We start from the raw sequence: 18,503 nt of genomic DNA, 5'->3' as shown, positions 1-18,503 counted from the left end.
CCTGGAATACTGTGTAGAGGTTGCCAGATCTCAAAAAGGATATTGCAGAATTAGATGGTGGTCAGAGAAAGGTAATGTGAATGGTTAGGGGAATGGGAAAATTCATATGGAGAAAGACTGAAAAGATTGGGACAGGGATTAGGAAAGAGATGAATAAAAGGGACATGAAAAAATTATATTAAAAAGTGAATGGTGCGGAGAAGGTGGATCAGGAGCTTCTGTTCTCCCTGTCTCATAACACATAAACAAGGTCACATTTTAAAGTGGGCAATTCAAAACAGAAAAAAGGAAATTTTTCACACAACCTGTAATTAGACTGGGGAATTCACTGCCATAGGAAGTTAGTGAGAACAAGAACTGAACAAAGCTCAGAAAGGAATTGGACATTTCTACGGATATCAAGAATATCCAGATTTGGCATAATTCATGATAACCAAAATGTTGTGGAAGGGATATTAATCCTCATGCTCCAAGGCTTAGGCCAATGTGTATTAGACAACAGGAAGAGACCTAATGGGGGTGCAGATTACCCCACATCTACCTCGTGCAGGGTTCTTACACTTTCCTCTGAAGCATTTGGCACTGCCTCTGTCAGAGACAGAGTACTGGACTAGATGGACCCTGGGTCTGACCCAGTCTGGCGATTCCTGTCTTCTTACATTACTGAAAATATTAACATAAACGGTCACTATCATTAGTTTACAAATTGTTACTTTCTGAGAAAGCAGTAATGTAAACCTCACTATTAATACCGCTGCTCTTCTGAGTGAGCAAAGATGTGCTACCAAAGGTGTCCCCCCAAACCAGGGCCAGATTAACACCACTGGAACTATTTACGATACAGTACTAGTCAGTGAGAGTAAGGTAGGCAGAGTTTGACTTCAGAGGCCCTAATTCTCCACTGCTTTGCACCCCTCTGTAGCCATTGACACGCATGTAGAGAGGATACATGCAAAGTGTTACCAGATGAGACTGGGAGCATTTTACCTTTCCTTTGCACAGGTATAAGTGACTGTAAAAGGTGCAGGGCGCGGGGGACACAGGCTCACAATACCTGCCCAGATGCACCTGCTAACTACACTCAATGTGACACAACAAATGAGGGCCAAAAACATACAGAGAATTCCTGGATTGCTCTCACTGTTTGCATGTTTCATGAAAGCATGGAAAGTAGTATTTGTGTTATGGTGAATAAGTTGGGAGAAGGAACCTTAAAAATGTAAATGGGAGAATGCAGGAAGGTATGGAGATGTCTGTGAGAGAAGGAGAGGAAAGGAGTGTGGAACTTTGTAAATTACACACAAATCACCAAAAAACAATGGTTGTTAAACATTTCAGGTGGGGGTTTCAAAAGCTCCCATCATTGGCCTAACTCTGTTCCCACTGAAAACCCCCACTGATTTCAAGGGAAGCACAGTTAAACCAATAATACACACTTTCCAAAATCCCACCTTACTCAGCCATGACATATGTATGCGTGTGTGCATATAATGGAGAATTACATCAGATACATTGGCCCTAGTTCACACTCAGACAAATGTCACCCTTCATGCGGTGCATTATCTCTTCGATAAATGTAACCCAACCTCTTATGGCCCAAAAACCTGAGCTCGACTTTCTGACAGACCTAGCTCTGTTCTTGTCACTATCTGAAGTGACCACAGATGTACCGCCTAGAAACCATTGGTAACAAACCACAAGGGCAGCAGGTGCTCAGAATGTTGCAATATTGGAGCACGGGAGTCAACAGAAGTATCAGGTGCTCAGCACATTGCAGGACAGCATCTTTAAAGTCAGTGCTCAGTATCTTGCAGGACTGAGCCGTAGCTGAACTACATTTGCAGTTCGGTGTCATTTCGGAACCCTGTGCTTGGGGAATCAGCTGCACAAACTGCTACAGGTTTTATGAGATTAGCCCTGCTAAAGCCACAGGCATTGCAATGACATGTGTCCCTGTGAATAATACTTACCTATGTGATTCTTCTCGATCTTGCAGCCCTAAAACAACTGTTTTTTTCAGAGATGACTGTATACAATTTACTTTTTAAAAATGGTATGTTACTAAAAGGCAAAATTCCTTACTTCTTGCCAGTGTAGAAGCTAGTCTCTTCTGTTCCAGCTGCTTCCTGAGGCTCTGAGCCCTCTCACAACAGTATTTGAAAGTTTCTTTGCATTTAGTTGAGCCAGTAACTCTAGTTTGCCTTTTGGCACAAGAAAACCTCATTGGATTTAATTTCATTCCATCAAGACAGCACTTTCGTAGAGCAGGATCTTGGTATTTGCTAGCTGTAACAAAATTACAGTGACGTCAGTGTTGCAGAGGCTTTGATAAATTTTGAGATATTCAATCATACTTATGTACTTCACCTGTGTCGTCATTATTAATTGTCACTATTTTCACAGTAGCCATAGGAGCCCTTATCATGAACCAGGGCCCCACCCGGCTAGACATTGTACTAAAACAGAAAGAGAAGAAGGTCCTTTCCCCCGAAGGGTTTACAATCTTATCTTTCCTTCAAGTTCAGGCCATGAAGTCACTGGGGGCAGGATCAGCTGACTTGAACTGAAGTGAATGAGAGCAGAATTGGACTCTTATTTAGGACACATTTTTCAAATGCTTGTTTTCTTATACAGAAAAATTTAAGATTGTGAGTTTCAGTTATCAGGTTTATTCTCCTCTGCATGGATTATGTTCCTTTATTTCTGCTTTCGCTGGAACAAACAACAGAATGATTTAATAAACTAAACATATACTTCGACATCCTCACCTGTAATCTGCCTACTAGCCCATTTCCACTGAGAATGGTTCCAACACGCCTAGCCTTTGAATAGCTTTTCAATGACCATCATTAAAAAAAAGAAAAAGAACCTGCCACAAAAACATTTCTTCCCATTTCCCTCCCATCCAGGCTCAGATAAAGGTAAAGAGTGAAAACTACACTCATCATCTTCCGTCCTGATTCAGTGACAATGGTAAATTCTAATATCTCATAACTGTGGAGTGCTAGAAATGAATGCTCCATCCCTTTTGGAGAGCTGAGAAGCCACACTCTCTTAGGGTATAAAGTACTGTTTCCCAAAGTGTAGAATCCAGTCCCAGAGCGGGTTGTGGAGAAGATGTCAACAATGTCATGAAAAATTGTACCAAATATGTAACTGAAACATGACTATAACATTTTGCAGTGGGGAAAAAAAAGAAATGTAATACATTTGTAATTAGGTACACATTATAAGTCTTATCATGATTGGCATGCTGCCTTTAAGGCCACCATATTACTGCAACCTGAATCTAGAGTAATGCTCAGTGTAGTCTTGAGCAGAACGTGAGTGCAGCATGCCCCTAGAGCTACTGCAAATAAAACACCTGTACCTGCACTATTATTTATGATGTACCATAGGAAGTGCAAGTGCTCATGCCCATGCACACAGACCATGATAAAACACCACTGAGCTGGAACAGTGCACCTGCTGTTAACACGAAGGCCCAATGACACTGCTGAGCCTAACATGATCACGTTGTCTCTGTCATTCCATTTTGACTAGAGATCACTTCTAGCCAAAGGGTTGTCAGTCAGGAAAGGACCCTGGCTGGTTGAAAAGTTATGTGAATGAGACAATGGCAAGTGAGGTGTTCCCAAGACAGCTCATAAAGTTAACAGAAAACCTGAGGATGGAACAATTGGTTTTACATTGATTGATTTGATATCACAGTGTGTGGTGTGATATGAAATGCTAGCAGCTGAGACTAAGAAGCCTTCAAAATGACTGTCACTGAAAGATGAACCTGAGGGTTTTTTTCCTAAGAAACCTCAAAGCCTTGAACAATCAGCAAGACTTGATTATTCAAACTGGCTATGACAAGACTCATGCCCTTCAGGCATCTTATCTTGATCACACAACAGCATAAGGATTATACTATTGTAGAAAATCTTATACTTCCCTGCTCAATGAATATGGGTTCAAAAATTATATGGCCTGACTCTGAAAAAGATTTGGGGGTTGTGGTTGATGATCAGCTGAACATGAGTTGCCAGCATGATGCTGTGGCCAAAAGGGATGAATGAATGGGGGAATCTCAAGCAGGAGGAGAGAGGTTATTTTACCTCTGTAGTGATCACCAGTGTGACTGTGGCTGGAATACTGTCTCCAGTTCTGGTGCCCACAGTTCAAGAAGGATGTTGATAACTTGGAGCGGGTTCAGAGAAGAGCCACAAAAATGATGAAAGGATTAGAAAACATGCTTTATAGTTTTCAGAGTAGCAGCCGTGTTAGTCTGTATCCACAACTGCTGGAAATAGTATTGTCAACTGCTGGAAATGGCCCATCTTGATTATCACTACAAAAGTTTTTTTTTTCTCTCCTGCTGGTAATAGCTCACCTTAACTGATCACTCTCATTATAGTGTGCATGGTAACACCCATTGTTTCATGTTCTCTGTTGTGACAGGGTCAGGCCAAATGGTTATAGGAGAGTAATAGAAGGCAGATATATTAGCCCCAGGCTAAGTAGGTCCCTTTTCCCTGGGTAAGGTAACAGGGAAGGTTCCAGAACAATCAGGAACCTTCTGGAGACAATTAAGACAGGCTGATTAGAACACCTGCGGCCAATCAAGAAGCTGCTAGAATCAATTAAGGCAGGCTAATCAGGGCACCTGGGTTTTAAAAAGGAGCTCACTTCAGTTTGTCGTTTGCGTGTGAGGAGCTGGGAGCAAGAGGCATTAGGAGCTGAGAGTGAGAACGCGGACTGTTGGAGGACTGAGGTGTACAAGCATTAGCAGACACCAGGAGGAAGGTCCTATGGTGAGGATAAAGAAGGTGTTGGGAGGAGGCCATGGGGAAGTAGCCCAGGGAGTTGTAGCTGTCACACAGCTGTTCCAGGAGGCACTCTAGACAGCTGCATTCCACAGGGCCCTGGGCTGGAACCCGGAATAGAGGGCAGGCCCAGGTTCCTCTCAAATCCTCCCAACTCCTGGTCAGACACAGGAGGAGTCGACCTGGACTGTGAATTCAGAAAAACGGCCAAGCTGAGGGCTGCCGTGAAGCTCCGAGGCAAGCAAATCCGCCAATAAGCACAAGACCCACCAAGATAGAGCAGGAACTTTGTCACACTGTGTATATAAAATCGTCCTACTGTATTTTCCACTGCATGCATTTGATGAAGTGGGCTGTAGCCCACGAAAGCTTATGCTCAAATAAATTTCTTAGTCTCTAAGGTGCCACAAGTACTCCTGTTCTTTATGGTTTATAGTGATAGACTCAAAGAGCTCAGTCTATTTAGCTTAACAAAGAGAAGGCTCGGGGTGACTTGATTACAATCTATAAGCATCTACAGGGGGAACAAATATTTAACTTACATTTAAATTTAAATATGAGCTCTTCAATCTAGCAGAGAAAGATATAACAGGATCCAATGGCTGAAAGTTGAAGCTGGACAAATTCAGACTGGTAATAAGACATATAGTTTTGATAGTAAGGATAATTAACCATTGGAACAATTTACCAAGGGTTGTGACGGATTCTCCATCATTGACAATCTTTATATCGAGATTGGATGTTTTCTAAAAGATCTGCTCTAGGAATTATTTTGTGCTATGCAGGAAGCCTGACTAGATGGTCCCTTCTGGCCTTGGAATCTATGAATCAGCCACCAAACTGAAAAGAGGCCCTTTGTAAAATGAGACTATTCAATACTATATCAGTGATGTGGCTGAGAATGTATGAGAACAACTGCTTTCAAAAGACAGGAAAAGGGACTATTTAACAATTCAACTTAAGGAGTCAACTAGTATCTCTGGTACTGGATGGCATCTAGCACTCATGAGGTATGTTTCTGATGTTGCTATTGAACAAGGCTTGCTCCTCTACAAAGCAGTGCCATGAAAATCCTTATCTGAGACATTTCAGAAGCAGTCAAAGACTCCCACGTTCAGTGAGAATGGTGTATCTCACTGGTGTATCTCAACCTGCATATATGGTACCGGGGCAAAGTCAAGTAAGATCAGTGGTGTGGTTACTCAGATCTAACATATTGCACCTCCTGGTTTCACAGTTTCAGGCTAACAACTATTTTTACTGAGAGCAGAAGTTTTTCTGAATGAAGATTGAGCTCCCTTGGTGGACGGCTTCAATAATTCAGCAGGGGTCATGCATAGCTTATGTTGCTGACATTTGGGGGCACCTAAAGGAGCTGAACTTTTCTCTGTCATAGTGGAATATGGCTGCTCAGTACATGAAAAACAGGGCAGAACTTATTCATAAGAACACTTAGAAACTGGTCTTCCCAAGTGCAAAGAGGAAACTTGGAGAAGCTTTCTTTCATTTCAAACTTTAAGGGAACAGATACCAGTTGGGAGCCATCAGGAATTCAACAGTCAGCATCTCAGAGAACTTCAGATCCAGCTGCAGGACTATTTGTCTGATGACCCACCAACAGGAAAGAGGTGGATGACCAGTCCTTTCAGCTAAAATGTTTATTGACTGAGCTGTTGGAAGGCAAGTTGACAGCACTCTGGAACTGTCTTTCTCTAGCCAGAAGCACAGAAGATTTTGGGTGTCTCTGAAAGAGGAAACTTGGCTTTTGATGGGTCAGTTTTGACAGTTCCCATCTCATTTTCATTCTCTTGTCTCTGTAAATCAGGTTTCTCTAACAGTGAAGATATAAATGAAGTCTCATGATTGCATAGAGATAAAAAAGAATTAAGATTGTAATCCCCAATTCAGCATTATGTGGAACATCATTAATCAGTCAGACTGATTCTTCCAGCACGTTGATCTATAAAACTTTAGACATCCTTAAAATCACCGTTTAAAACTACATACTTAGTCGTTATGTCTAGTATGGTTATGGTTCAAAATTTCACCTGCCCATGATAGAGGTTTTGCGGGGAGTGAGTCATGACCCTATTCTTATTCCTGGAATAGACAGCCAGTTCCAGAAAGTTAGGAAAACCCTTGGATAAAGCATTTGTTTCTTATAGTGACGGTCATAAGATATCAGACTTTAATGTGACAGACTTATAGGAAAATTATTTTTGAAAATGCTTTCTTCAGATCATATATATTTAGATCACTAACACTTCTGTCATTTGAAGCTGTCATAAATATAAAGGGAAGGGTAACCACCTTTCGGTATACTGTGCTGTAAAATCCCTCCTGACCAGACGCAAAGTCCTTTTACCTGTAAAGGGTTAAGAAACTCAGGTAACCTGGCTGGTTCCTGACCCAAAATGACCAATGAGGGATCAAGATACTTTCAAATCTGGAGGGGGGAAAAGGCTTTTGTCTGTCTGTGTGTGATACCTTTGCCGGGAACAGATCAAGGATGAAAGTCCTCCAACTTCTGTAAAGTTAGTAAGTAATCTAGCTAGAAAATGCATTAGGTTTTCTTTGTTTTGGCTTGTGAAATTCGCTGTGCTGGAGGAAATGTGTATTTCTGTTTTTGTGTCTTAAGACACTTGTGTCTTTTTGTATCTTAAGGTTTTGCCTGGAGGGATTCTCTATGTTTTGAATCTGACTGCCTGTAAGATTATCTTCCATTCTGATCTTACAGAGTTGTTCTCTTATCTTTTTTTGTTCTTCTAATAAAGTTCTGTTTTTTAAGAATCTGATTGGGTTTTTTGGGTCTTAAAAATCCAAGGCTGGTTGTCTAAATCACTTGGTGGTGGCAGCATACTGTTCAAAGACAAGGCAAAGTTTGTGCCTTGGGAAAGTTTTTAACCTAAGCTGGTAAAAATAAGCTTAGGGGGTCTTTCATGCAGGTCCCCACATCTGTACCCTAGAGTTCTGAGTGGGGAAGAAACCCTGACAGAAGCACACTGTGCAGAAGGCAACCTGGCTTTGAAGCAGAAGGGAAGGAAAAGTGGTACTAATAAAATATTTTCTAACCATAAAGTCATTTCTAAAATAGCTTTCTGCTGAAATCTATGGCACACAAAGAACATAAACATAATGGGTGATACAGTGGAATGACATACAATTAGCACTGGCATGCCCTCTAAAAGAGAATAAATAGATTTAGTCGGATTACACCCTGTAACGTAGCAGAGTTTAGCACCTGTCCCTATAACTGAGACCTCTCCCATTCCCTCAGGCAAGCTGCAGCTCCTGATGCCCCCCCACCATCCTTCCCCTTCCCTCTATCCACCCCTGAGGCTCTGGTCCCTTGCTCTCGAGTCCTCTCCGCCCTGCCCCAGCAGCCTCTGGCTCTTGCCCCTGAAGATTAATGGCCATACCAATTCCTGAAATTTGCTTGTGAAAATCCAATGATCTTTTCTGTCTTCTGGTAGCAGGGGAACACTTATAGCCTAGGAAAACAGAGCGAGAGAGTTTGGTTAAAATAATACCTGAGGCTGCTCTAAGTTGCTCCTCAGCACCAGCCTGGGGCCTAGCAGCCAGAGGATGCATGATCTGCAAAGCTGGTTTACCAGTGCCTTTCTCCCCCTCACACAGTCCAATCTACAAAAGATGCCAAATGATAGGTCCCAAGAGTGTAGCCTGTTTCACTTGCATATGAGTTATGAATACACAGTATAAGATGGGAAAATGAACATTGGGAAATAATAAGACCACACAGAAGGGAGGCCTCTGAATAGAGCAACAATACAGTGCCATACAAGGTCTAAAAATCAAACCCCAGAAGTTCAGCGTGAACTTATTCTACCACAATACACTTCTATAGCAAAGGAAGAAGGTCTTTGTTTACCTTGCCGAAAATGTGATTTAATTGTGTCTGATATAAAGGCCAGACCCACATCATTGAAAACTTGAGCACTGTTAGCACCTCCGCCCACTGAGCATCCAAGATCATATGAATTCATCGCTTCAAAGACCTACAAAATAGAATAGCATTGAAGGAAGGTGCACTATTGCAAAACTAGTGATTCTTTTCTGAATAGCAATGTCATATCCTGTTATTGGGCCATATGCAGAAATTATGCAAATAGAAGTATTGGTTACACCCCAGCACTGAGATGAAAGGAATCTGACATTTTAAGAAGGGCATAATTGAATTCATTTATGGCCTTCCTCTGAATCATCAATTTTGCCCATATGAGAGTGGATAGGCTACTAGTCTGTTCTGCTTTGGCAAATCCTAGGCAAATTGGTTAGAAATGTATTATAAATAAATAAGAAAAATATTTTCCCAAATAAGCAATGTCTAGAATAATGTTTTGATTACTACTCATTTATTATATTCAGATATCTCTATTCTCCTATGAAATACTACTTGACTCAATGACACATGCTATTTTGTTTTTAACACACTTACTTTTTTGGCCGTAAGCTTATTCCTTCTGTTCAGAATGAAAACTGCAGTATCGACCACAGCTAAGGCAACAGTTCCTGCATGATCTGTGTCAATCGATAAATTTACCAGTTCCGTTGGTTCGTATGTGTCTCGGTCTGTTTTCAGTTTAATCTAAATGCAAAATGTTTAAATAACAGAATTTTATATTTCTCATTAGCATTAATATCAAGCATTGACATTAGTGGGGTATTAGCAATATAGGTAACCTCTATCTAAGCTTTCTGCATTTCACACCACTAACATTTATCTAGTGTCACTTGTGGTATGTGTTTGTTGGCAGATGAAGATTAAGGGACTGATCCTGAACTGTGCTGATTGTCCTTTACTCCAGCTGCTACAATGAGAGCTCAGAACACCAGAACCTTAAAGAATGGAGACTCTGCTCTCAGATACATGTGGGCAACACCCTCTAAGAGCCTTGGAAGCTCGTGTGTGCAAAGAGAATTTTACCTTAAATATTTAGGGATTCAGAAAAGCATGAGCTTAACTTCAACTAGATTTAAGCACATGCTTAAATGCTTTGCTGAATCAGGGCCTTAAACAGTACCAGCTGCATTTAATAGCTTTCTAAAGCAAGATAAAAATAAAAAATACTGTGAAATAAAACTAGTGAAGTGTAGCTTATTTATGTTACAAAGTTAATTAAACTAAAACAATTTGCTACTAGGCTTTTAAACTATTACTATAAGGAACCACTCTAATGTAGATCCTTTGTGTATTCAGAATTAGATGGTGATAATGGTGGAATTACCAAAAGATTATTAATAAATGCATGCCAACCTGTATTAAACTGGCTTCTGTTCCTTTTATACATATGGGATCAGATCTTTGGCTGAGTTAGAGCCAGTCAAAAAATTGCTAGGAAAACTTTTTTTCCCCTCAACGGAATAGGCATTTTTGGTCAAAACAAAAAATTTCCATGAAAATTATTATTTTGGTTGAAACTTCATTTTTCAATGAAAAATTCTGTTTAGTTTTGTTGGGGGGAAACATTTTCACTTTTATACTTTTCCCCAATGGAAAAAGGGAATTGGGGAAGAGAAAGAGTGAGAGAGTTGAGGGAAAAAAGGGTGGTGGTGGTGGGAAATACAGCAGAAAAAAAGTAAACAAGTGGGTGAGTGGGTATGTTCCACTGAAACAAAACTAAATATTTTGAATTTTTCTGCAAAATTTATTTTGCCCCCCCTCCCCATTTTAATTTCCTTCAACATTTTTCAAGATATGGCCTTTTCATTTTTAATTGGCTCATGTAAATTGGCATAGCTCCATTGACTTCCAAGGAGCTATGTTGATTTATACCATCTGGGGATGTGACCCACAGACTCAATTTTCATTGGAATATAACTATGAATTACCATTATCCATACATCATTTAAGACAGATTCACCTCTTCCAATTCAGAACCGTAAACTTTTTTTGCCATTTACAGGAGTAACTGAATTCATAATATCCTGTCAGCCCTAATTCTGAATAATCTCCCAGACATATGCCACCTGTTACTGCTACTTACTGTACTTTGCAGTAAGGATCATTTCTAATAATTTAATTTCTAATGAAAGTGATTTCCATGATGACTCTGCTTTAACTGTCTGGAGCTCATGAACACCCCTTTCTAGAACATAAGAACGAGGTCATGCCATACGAGGTCATGCCAATGGTCCATCTAGTCCAGTATCATGTCTTCTGACAGTGGCCAGTGCCAGATGCTTCAGAGGGAATGAACAGAATAGCACAGAACAATTTTGAGTACTCCATCCTCTGTTGTCAGTCCCAGCTTCTGGCAGTTGGAGATTTAGGGCATCTGGAGCCCTAAATTGCATCGCTGCCCATCCTGGCTAAAAGCCATTGATAGATCTATCCTCCATGAATTTATCTAGTTCTTTTTTGAACACAGATGTACTTTTGGCCTTCACAACATCCCATGTCAATGAGTTCCACAGGTTGACTGTAAGTTGTGTGAAGAAATACTTCCTTTTGTTTGTTTTAAACCTGCTGCCTAATAATTTCACCAAGTGACTCGAGTTCTTGTGTTATGTGAAGGAATAAATAATGCTTCCCTATTCATTTCCTGCACATCATTCATGATTTTACAGACCTCTATCATATCCCACCTTATTCACCTCTTTTCTATTTTTGTTCTCTATAAATATCCCTTTATTTGTCATTACCTTTCCTTCACAGGCATCCACAATGTCTAGCCACACAGAGTCAGCCACAATCTCACTGTGGCCTTGATTTTTAATGAAGTAGTAAGCAATAAAGCGAAATGCAGGCACCATTTTCTCAGTAACATCAAGGGTGATTATTTTGTTTGCGTACGGGACTCTTCCCATAACCTCAACTTTCCCCTTTGTCACTACCTGCAATTCAAAAGCAAATTTAAAACAAATCAAATGCTGTGCAATCATGACAAAATCTGTATTACATAAAGGAAATATGAAACTTAATAATCATGTCACTTAGGGCCAGATTCTGATAACTTTTATTCTGGTTTAGTAGCACCTAGCTCCATAAGTTCTCCCACTGAAGTCAATGTACTACTCATAGGGTGATGTTGGGTGCTGCACCTCAAAGAGGAACAGCACACAACTCATGGCCTATGGGTAGTACCTCTGAGTTCCGTGGGAGACCTCATGGAGTCGTGCCCTCCTGATTCTGGGCAACTCCTGGGGCTGGAGTAGTCCCCCAGTATAACTTAGCCCTGGCAGCCTGTTTAAGTTACAGTAGCATCGCAAGGCTGCCCTTAGAACTGCAGCACTTCCCAGAATTTCTGTATATGTGTGCGCTGGGGGTTCACCCTGACACACTCCTTCACTCCCAACTCTATCCCCAGCACAGCCCTGTACCCGACCTTGCAAAAGAGACTTTAGAAGGCAGTCTTGTGGTTGTCCTTCTGCAGGATATCGAGACACTGGCTCTTTTACATCGGGCTGGAGGGGGTATAGGTCTTTCACTGACAGAATAAGGTATTACTTAGTGTGAGTAAGAATATCAGAGTCTGGCTCTTTGTCTTAATTCAGTCACTGTTACATCTGCTAATGCTTTTATCTGCAAATAATCCTATTTATTTCAATTGAAGCACTTCTAGAGAAAGTTGTAAGAAAGCCAGAATCAGGCCCTTATAGATGGAAGAGTTGAAAAAGATTTTACCTGAACTGATGCTAGACACTTTTCAAAACAAAAATAGAGAGGATACAATAAAAACATAGGGTTTTTGGCCAGAAGGCTTAAAAAAATACAGGTTTTTGCCATTAAAATGGCAAAAGTAGAACAGAGATCCTCACAAATGAGCTAATGGAGTTTCTCCTTTCAGACAGGTTTTAACTTTCTTATAGATATTGAACTTCAAGAGTACTAAGGTGCCCAGGTAGTTCTGGGTATCAGGTATTCTAATCCTGGTATAAAATTATCTCTTCTTTAGATCTAACTTGTAAATCTTGGGACTGTGATCTTCAAAACTGTCTAAGCTTTTGGACACCTGATTCCCATTGAAATTAAATGGTAATTGGGTGTCCAAATGCTTTGGACAGCTTTGAAAATGTCAGCTGTAAAGTACAGTTATGGTTAAAAAATGAACATATTTGTCATTCAACTGATTTGTTCTCTGAGTTGATTCATAGTCAGATCTGCTTACATTCATGAAAGAAATATTTTTTTATACTTAGGAGCATTGCAGAGTCAATAAAAGCTGCGAAAAACTGAGCAAGATTGTTTTCTGGCTTGTGCATCATGAAGAGAATTGTTCATTAAATTCCAGTCTTAGCCCTGGTCTACACTATAGAGTTAGGTCGATGCAAGGCAGCTTATGTTGACCTAGCTATGTAAGCATCTACACTAAAATTTCACTCCTGCCAGTGTAATTTGCTCACTACACCAACTTAATAACTCTACCTTCACAAGGGACATAGAGTCAACGTTGATGTAGTTAGGTCGATGCAGTGTCAGTGTAGACACTGTGGATGTCAACGTTCAGCCAGCGCAGTTGAATTGGTTTTACATGTCCACACTATGTTCCCTGTGTGACAGTCTCACCAGGAGAACATGTACTGATTTAACTACCAGGGTGGGGCATTGTGGGACAGTTTCTGAAAGGCAGCAACAGCTGATGTAAGCAATGCAGTCTCTACACTGACACTGCATCAGCCTAACTACATTGACCTAAGCACTACGCCTCTTGCAGAAAGAAGATATTAAGTCAGCATAGTGGGCGAGTTACATCGATGGGAGCTACATTTTAGTGTAGATGCTTACAGAGTTAGGTTGACATAAGCTGCCTTATGTTGACCTAACTCTGCAGTGTAAACCAGGCCTGTGTTGCTTACATTGACTGTTGCTGGCTTTCTGAAGCCATCCCACAATTCCCCACACTGACAGTTCAAGTATCAGAGGGATACCCATGTTAGTCTGTATCCACAAAAACAACAAGGAGTCCGGTGGCACCTTAAAGACTAAAAGACTTATTTGGGCATAAGCGTTCATGGGTAAAAAACCACTTCTTCATCCGTATCAAAAGAAGTGGGTTTTTTACACATGAAAGCTTATGCTCAAATAAATTTGTTAGTCTTTAAGGTGCCACCGGCCTGACAGTTCCATCGGGCAAGTGCTCCTGGTGAGGATGCACACAGCCAGCACAAAGAGCGAAGTGTAGACATGCACAAGCTATGCAATGACTGCGGCAGCTGTATGCCAACGTAAATTAGAGCAACTTCATTTTGTAGTGTAGACATGCTCTCAGATTCAGTCAGACCTGAACAGGAAACTATTTTCCTATCCTAAGGAAATGGTTGAGATTTTGAAATTTTCCATCCTGAATCAGGACAAAAAGCCAAAAATCTCAAAAATTTTAGCAAACTGTTAATCCAAAAAAAAAAAAAAATTCACTTTGGGTTGCTTCACATAAGTTTGAAACATATCACTTCCCATGTTTATATAATTTTATTTTTAAAAAAACTTAAATGTCTCAACCACAAAAAAAAGATTTTGAACTAAAAAACTGGAACTTTTCATTTTGAACATGTTGGAATGGGACATCTTGGCAATTTCAAAACACATTTCAAAAATATTTCAAAACAGGAAATTTATCAAACCTGACTCTTTCCTGTGAAAAGCAGCAGTTTCAACAGATCATGTCCACTGAAAAAGGTTTTGTCAAAACATTCCTGGCCAGCTCTAGTTGCAGGTGATGATGCACTAGCTAGAAAGGACTAGCTGGGCGTTGGGATCCCAGGTGAGTTTTAAAAATATATAGTTTTACTTGTAAAATGAGAACCATTTATCTGGTAGAGACACTGCAAGGCATTAAAGGACGCCAGCAATATGACTGCACTTTAAACTCCTGGGGCCTGATTCTCATTTATGCACATATACTTTTCTGCTGACTTTAAGGCCCCTCTACGCTGAAAGAGTGATGCAAAGGGGCCCGAGTGTAAATAAGAATCAGGACGATAAAGACTAAATTTAAAAAAAGAAAATCTGGGCTTATTGCAGTTTTAAGAACCAAATTCAGATCTGGTAAAAGGGGGCATAAATTTGGCCCAAACTTAGGAAAATCAGGAGATCATGGAATTTTTCTTCCTAAGACTCCAGTTTCCAAAGCTCTCAAGCTGGTACCTTTCACTTCAATTAAAGTATATGGATGTCACAAAAGATCTTAAAATACCAAGTGTATGGATCTCTTTGCACTAGACCTCCTCCACAGCTGCATCTTAACGTTAACATGCTTTTCTCCCAACCTTAAAAAGGTCAGTTGTGTAGATTTATAAACTGCAAAATGATCTGTTCTAATGCAAAGTATTGTTGTCACAGTCCTATTTCTAACCATGTAATAGAAATAGTCAATGGTATTGCTGCTGGACTGGTGGACATCCTTCAAGGTAACATGTAAAGTATCTCCAGGTGCAATGACAGCATGTGGAATGCTGATACTAAGGTAGTTCTGGGTAGCAGATTGGTATCTCTCAGCAGTGGTTTTGGTTCCGGCTGATTCCATGCCAGGCTTCCCCTCCTCAGCCCTCACCTGTGAAGAAAGAAAAGGACAGAGCAAACAGCATGCCAATTAAGAGACAATATCAGGTGCCACTGTTAATTCATGTATTACCAAGTCACCTGGAAAACACTGGAGGGTGAGTTGTGTCACCACAATGCACTAAGTCTAGGAGCTTGTTTGCAGAGCTTGGTGATTTCAAAACAAGAACAACAATTCTATAACCTGATTCTCTCTCATTGCTTATTTTGCTGTTGCTATATTTGTCTTTGATATTTTCCTAGAGTAGCTTGCTCAATGACACCCACACTAAGTGGCTTAATAATGATAATAATAAGTATTTTGAAAATAAAATTAACAACCATTCAAATGCGCAGATGACTATGCTAAAGTAGCTGTGTGATCTTACTGATCTGTCTTTTGTCATTCCATACTTCCCCGTTTGCTATGAATCAAGTCACATCTATCCTACAAATGACTCTGGAGGAAGACCCCTGCACCTGCGTGCAGAGCCACTGACATCAGAGGTTGACTCTGGATCCCTCTACACTGCAGCTAGAGCTGCAATTTCCAGATGCACACACAGTAGCTTTTATTGACCTAGCATGCTACAAAAAGTGTGGCTGCAGCAGCACAGACAGCAGGATAGGCTATCCATTGGAGTACAATCCCATCTGAGGCCCTAGGTAGTTGCTCAAGTGGCTAAGCAATCCTGCCACTCATGCCGCTGTGGTTACACTGCTATTTTTAGCATATTAACTTGATCAAAGCTAGCACATGTACATTTACCCAAGATAGAAATTACACCTCCAGCCCAAGTATAGATTTACCCTTTGTGTTCAGGAGTTTGCCCAAGAACAAAATGCATAGTGACTTCAGGATTTTGCCCACCATTTCTGCCATTGTGTGAAAGTGGAAGCTATATTTTGACCAAATTTGCCTATCACAAACCGAGCACAAATACACTACTATTAGTATTTAACATTTGTACAGCACAGATGCTGTACAGGGAAAATAAAGAACTGATCCCTGCCCTGAGAAGATTACAGTCTAGCTAACCATACAAACTATTTTACAATGCAACTTCAGGGCCTCAGTCAGTCAACCCTTGCCCATGCAAACAATCCTAAAAGTAGTTTCAATCATATCAGTGAAACTATTCAAGTGCATAAAGATTTACAACATCAGGCTCCTACTTAATGTAACATCTTCAATGGAATTTTCCTAAAAATGTTCATATGATATAAGGAATCATGCTGCAGTTGCCTTGCAGCTTCCATCAAAAATATTCTGGGCATTCATTTTCTGTAAAAACACTGTAAAAGTTTGTCTAGCAATTTTTTTTACCATTATTTGTAGCTTCTCTGCAGCACGAGGAATGTTGAATACAAAGGATACTAGACCTTCTTTACTAGAAAGTGCAGTCTTTTTCTTTGGGTCTTTTCTATCTCGGGTAAGAGTCGCAGTAACAGACACGGCAGCAGCAGGAGAACCATCAGCAGAAGTTATAGATGCCTATTGGGGAAAATTTCCACAGGCAAACGACAGGGTGAAAATAAAATCTTAAAACAAGGAAAGATATTTTAAACCAATAGGAAATATGAATCCTTAAAAATTATTATTTGGAAATTTGACCATTGGGAGGGAGAAACAGGAGCTGACTTCGTCTTGTTACCAACTAGTATCATACAACTACACCCAGATTCCCTCTTGTGCCAGTGCTCTCCTAAGCACATATTACTCCTGGGGGAATTCTGCACCACTGCACAAGTGCAGAATTCGTGTGCCCTGCAGATGTTTTTTTCTCCACAGAATATACATTCTGCCGGAGGGGCACTGCAGTTATGCCTTTCACCCACCAAAGGCTGCTCTGGCACCAGAACAGAGGCAGCCAGCTCACTAGCTGTAGCAGTCAACAGCTGATGGGGAGAAAGCAGAGGGTGTGTTCCTCACAGCGCCCTGCCTATGGGGCCAGGTGAGGAGGCAAGGGACGGGCAGAGAGTGTCACATAGAGCTGCTGGGGGATCACAGACTGGGGATCAGAAGGGCTAGTGGTGGGACCAGCCTGGAGTGGTGGTTGAATGGGAGTGGGGGTGCAGGGACACATGGGGACAGGAAGATGCAGAGACACATTGTGGGGGATGGCTGAATGGGGGTAAAGGCCTACATGGAGATGGGAGGCAGGGACACATGGGAAAGGGGGGGCTGAGTGGGGGTGCAGGGACACATAGGGATTGGGGGGTGCATGAGGATGGGGGCAGATGTGCCTGACTGACTGGAAAAGGCTAGAGGTCATCCAGGGTCTGTAAGGGGGAGGCTCCTCAACTCCCTAACAATCCCTTCCCCTGCAAAAAACCCTGTTCCAAACTTCTCCCACGCACACCCAGCAACCCTTCAGGTTTACTCCCAGGCTCATTCCCAGGAATTACTTCCTCCTCCCTCGACTCCTCCATTACCCCTGACTCCCCCAAGCCTTTGCACTGCTTCTGAGGGGTGTGGGAAATACGTTTCTGAATTGTAGATTAAATAAATTATTACTCATATGCCTAGTAAGGAATCTGTTTGTCAAAAAAAATTTCATTAATCTTTTTTGTTGTCTGTATTATTACAGATATACTTGTTGACAGGTATTTTTAAATAAATTATCAAAATAATTGTAATTGACATAATTATATTGTGTTATTTTCACAAATAAAATATGCAGAATTTTGCAGAATTTTAATTTTTTGGTGCAGAATTCCCCCAGGAGTAGCATATGTAATCACTTAGGCCTTGGAGACAAGTGATTATATGAGAATTTCAGCTTCCATAACAGACAGACAGACACACATTAAGTTTCTAGCCATGATTGCTGTGCTGAAAAATTTGAAAACATTAACCCTGACAGCTCAAAAGCCAGAAGACAAATGAAAAGAAACCAACTTTTATTTTAAAAATCTCTGGATTTGTAAGCCAATTTCATGATTTTTGGGGGGGGAGCGGGCACTGTCTCATAGCTTTTGAAGGCTTGAGGTGTACCATTGCATCCCTAGTTCCTTTCTTAAAGAGAAGTTCTATATTTTCTACTCACCACCTTCTGCTGTGGCTCTATGTACTCAGAAAGATAAAACCATAAAAATGAACAGCAATAGACAGCAACTTTTTGGGCCTACACCTGCCAGGTATTCCTCACAAAGAAATCCCATGGAAGCAGCTGGGAATTCTATGGGCAGGA

The 18,503-nt window shown here is 40.8% G+C and overlaps 1 protein-coding gene across 1 annotated transcript in view; it reads right to left on the bottom strand.

The window, feature by feature from the left end:
- Positions 1-18,503, bottom strand: part of LOC125635981 (complement C4-like) — a 92,869-nt gene that overhangs the window by 58,122 nt on the left and 16,244 nt on the right. The window contains exons 11-17 of the mRNA XM_075125639.1: positions 16,637-16,804; positions 15,125-15,322; positions 11,475-11,666; positions 9,268-9,417; positions 8,701-8,827; positions 8,231-8,302; positions 2,083-2,286 (exon numbers count right to left, since the gene is read on the bottom strand). Coding sequence (XP_074981740.1) covers positions 2,083-2,286; positions 8,231-8,302; positions 8,701-8,827; positions 9,268-9,417; positions 11,475-11,666; positions 15,125-15,322; positions 16,637-16,804 — 1,111 coding nt within the window. The remainder of the gene's footprint in view (positions 1-2,082; positions 2,287-8,230; positions 8,303-8,700; positions 8,828-9,267; positions 9,418-11,474; positions 11,667-15,124; positions 15,323-16,636; positions 16,805-18,503) is intronic.

The sequence above is a fragment of the Caretta caretta genome, chromosome 1, assembly GCF_965140235.1.
Source record: "Caretta caretta isolate rCarCar2 chromosome 1, rCarCar1.hap1, whole genome shotgun sequence".
Taxonomy (NCBI): domain Eukaryota; kingdom Metazoa; phylum Chordata; order Testudines; family Cheloniidae; genus Caretta; species Caretta caretta.
Note: the sequence above shows the minus strand (reverse complement) of the source record. Positions and strands in the feature narration are given on the sequence as shown.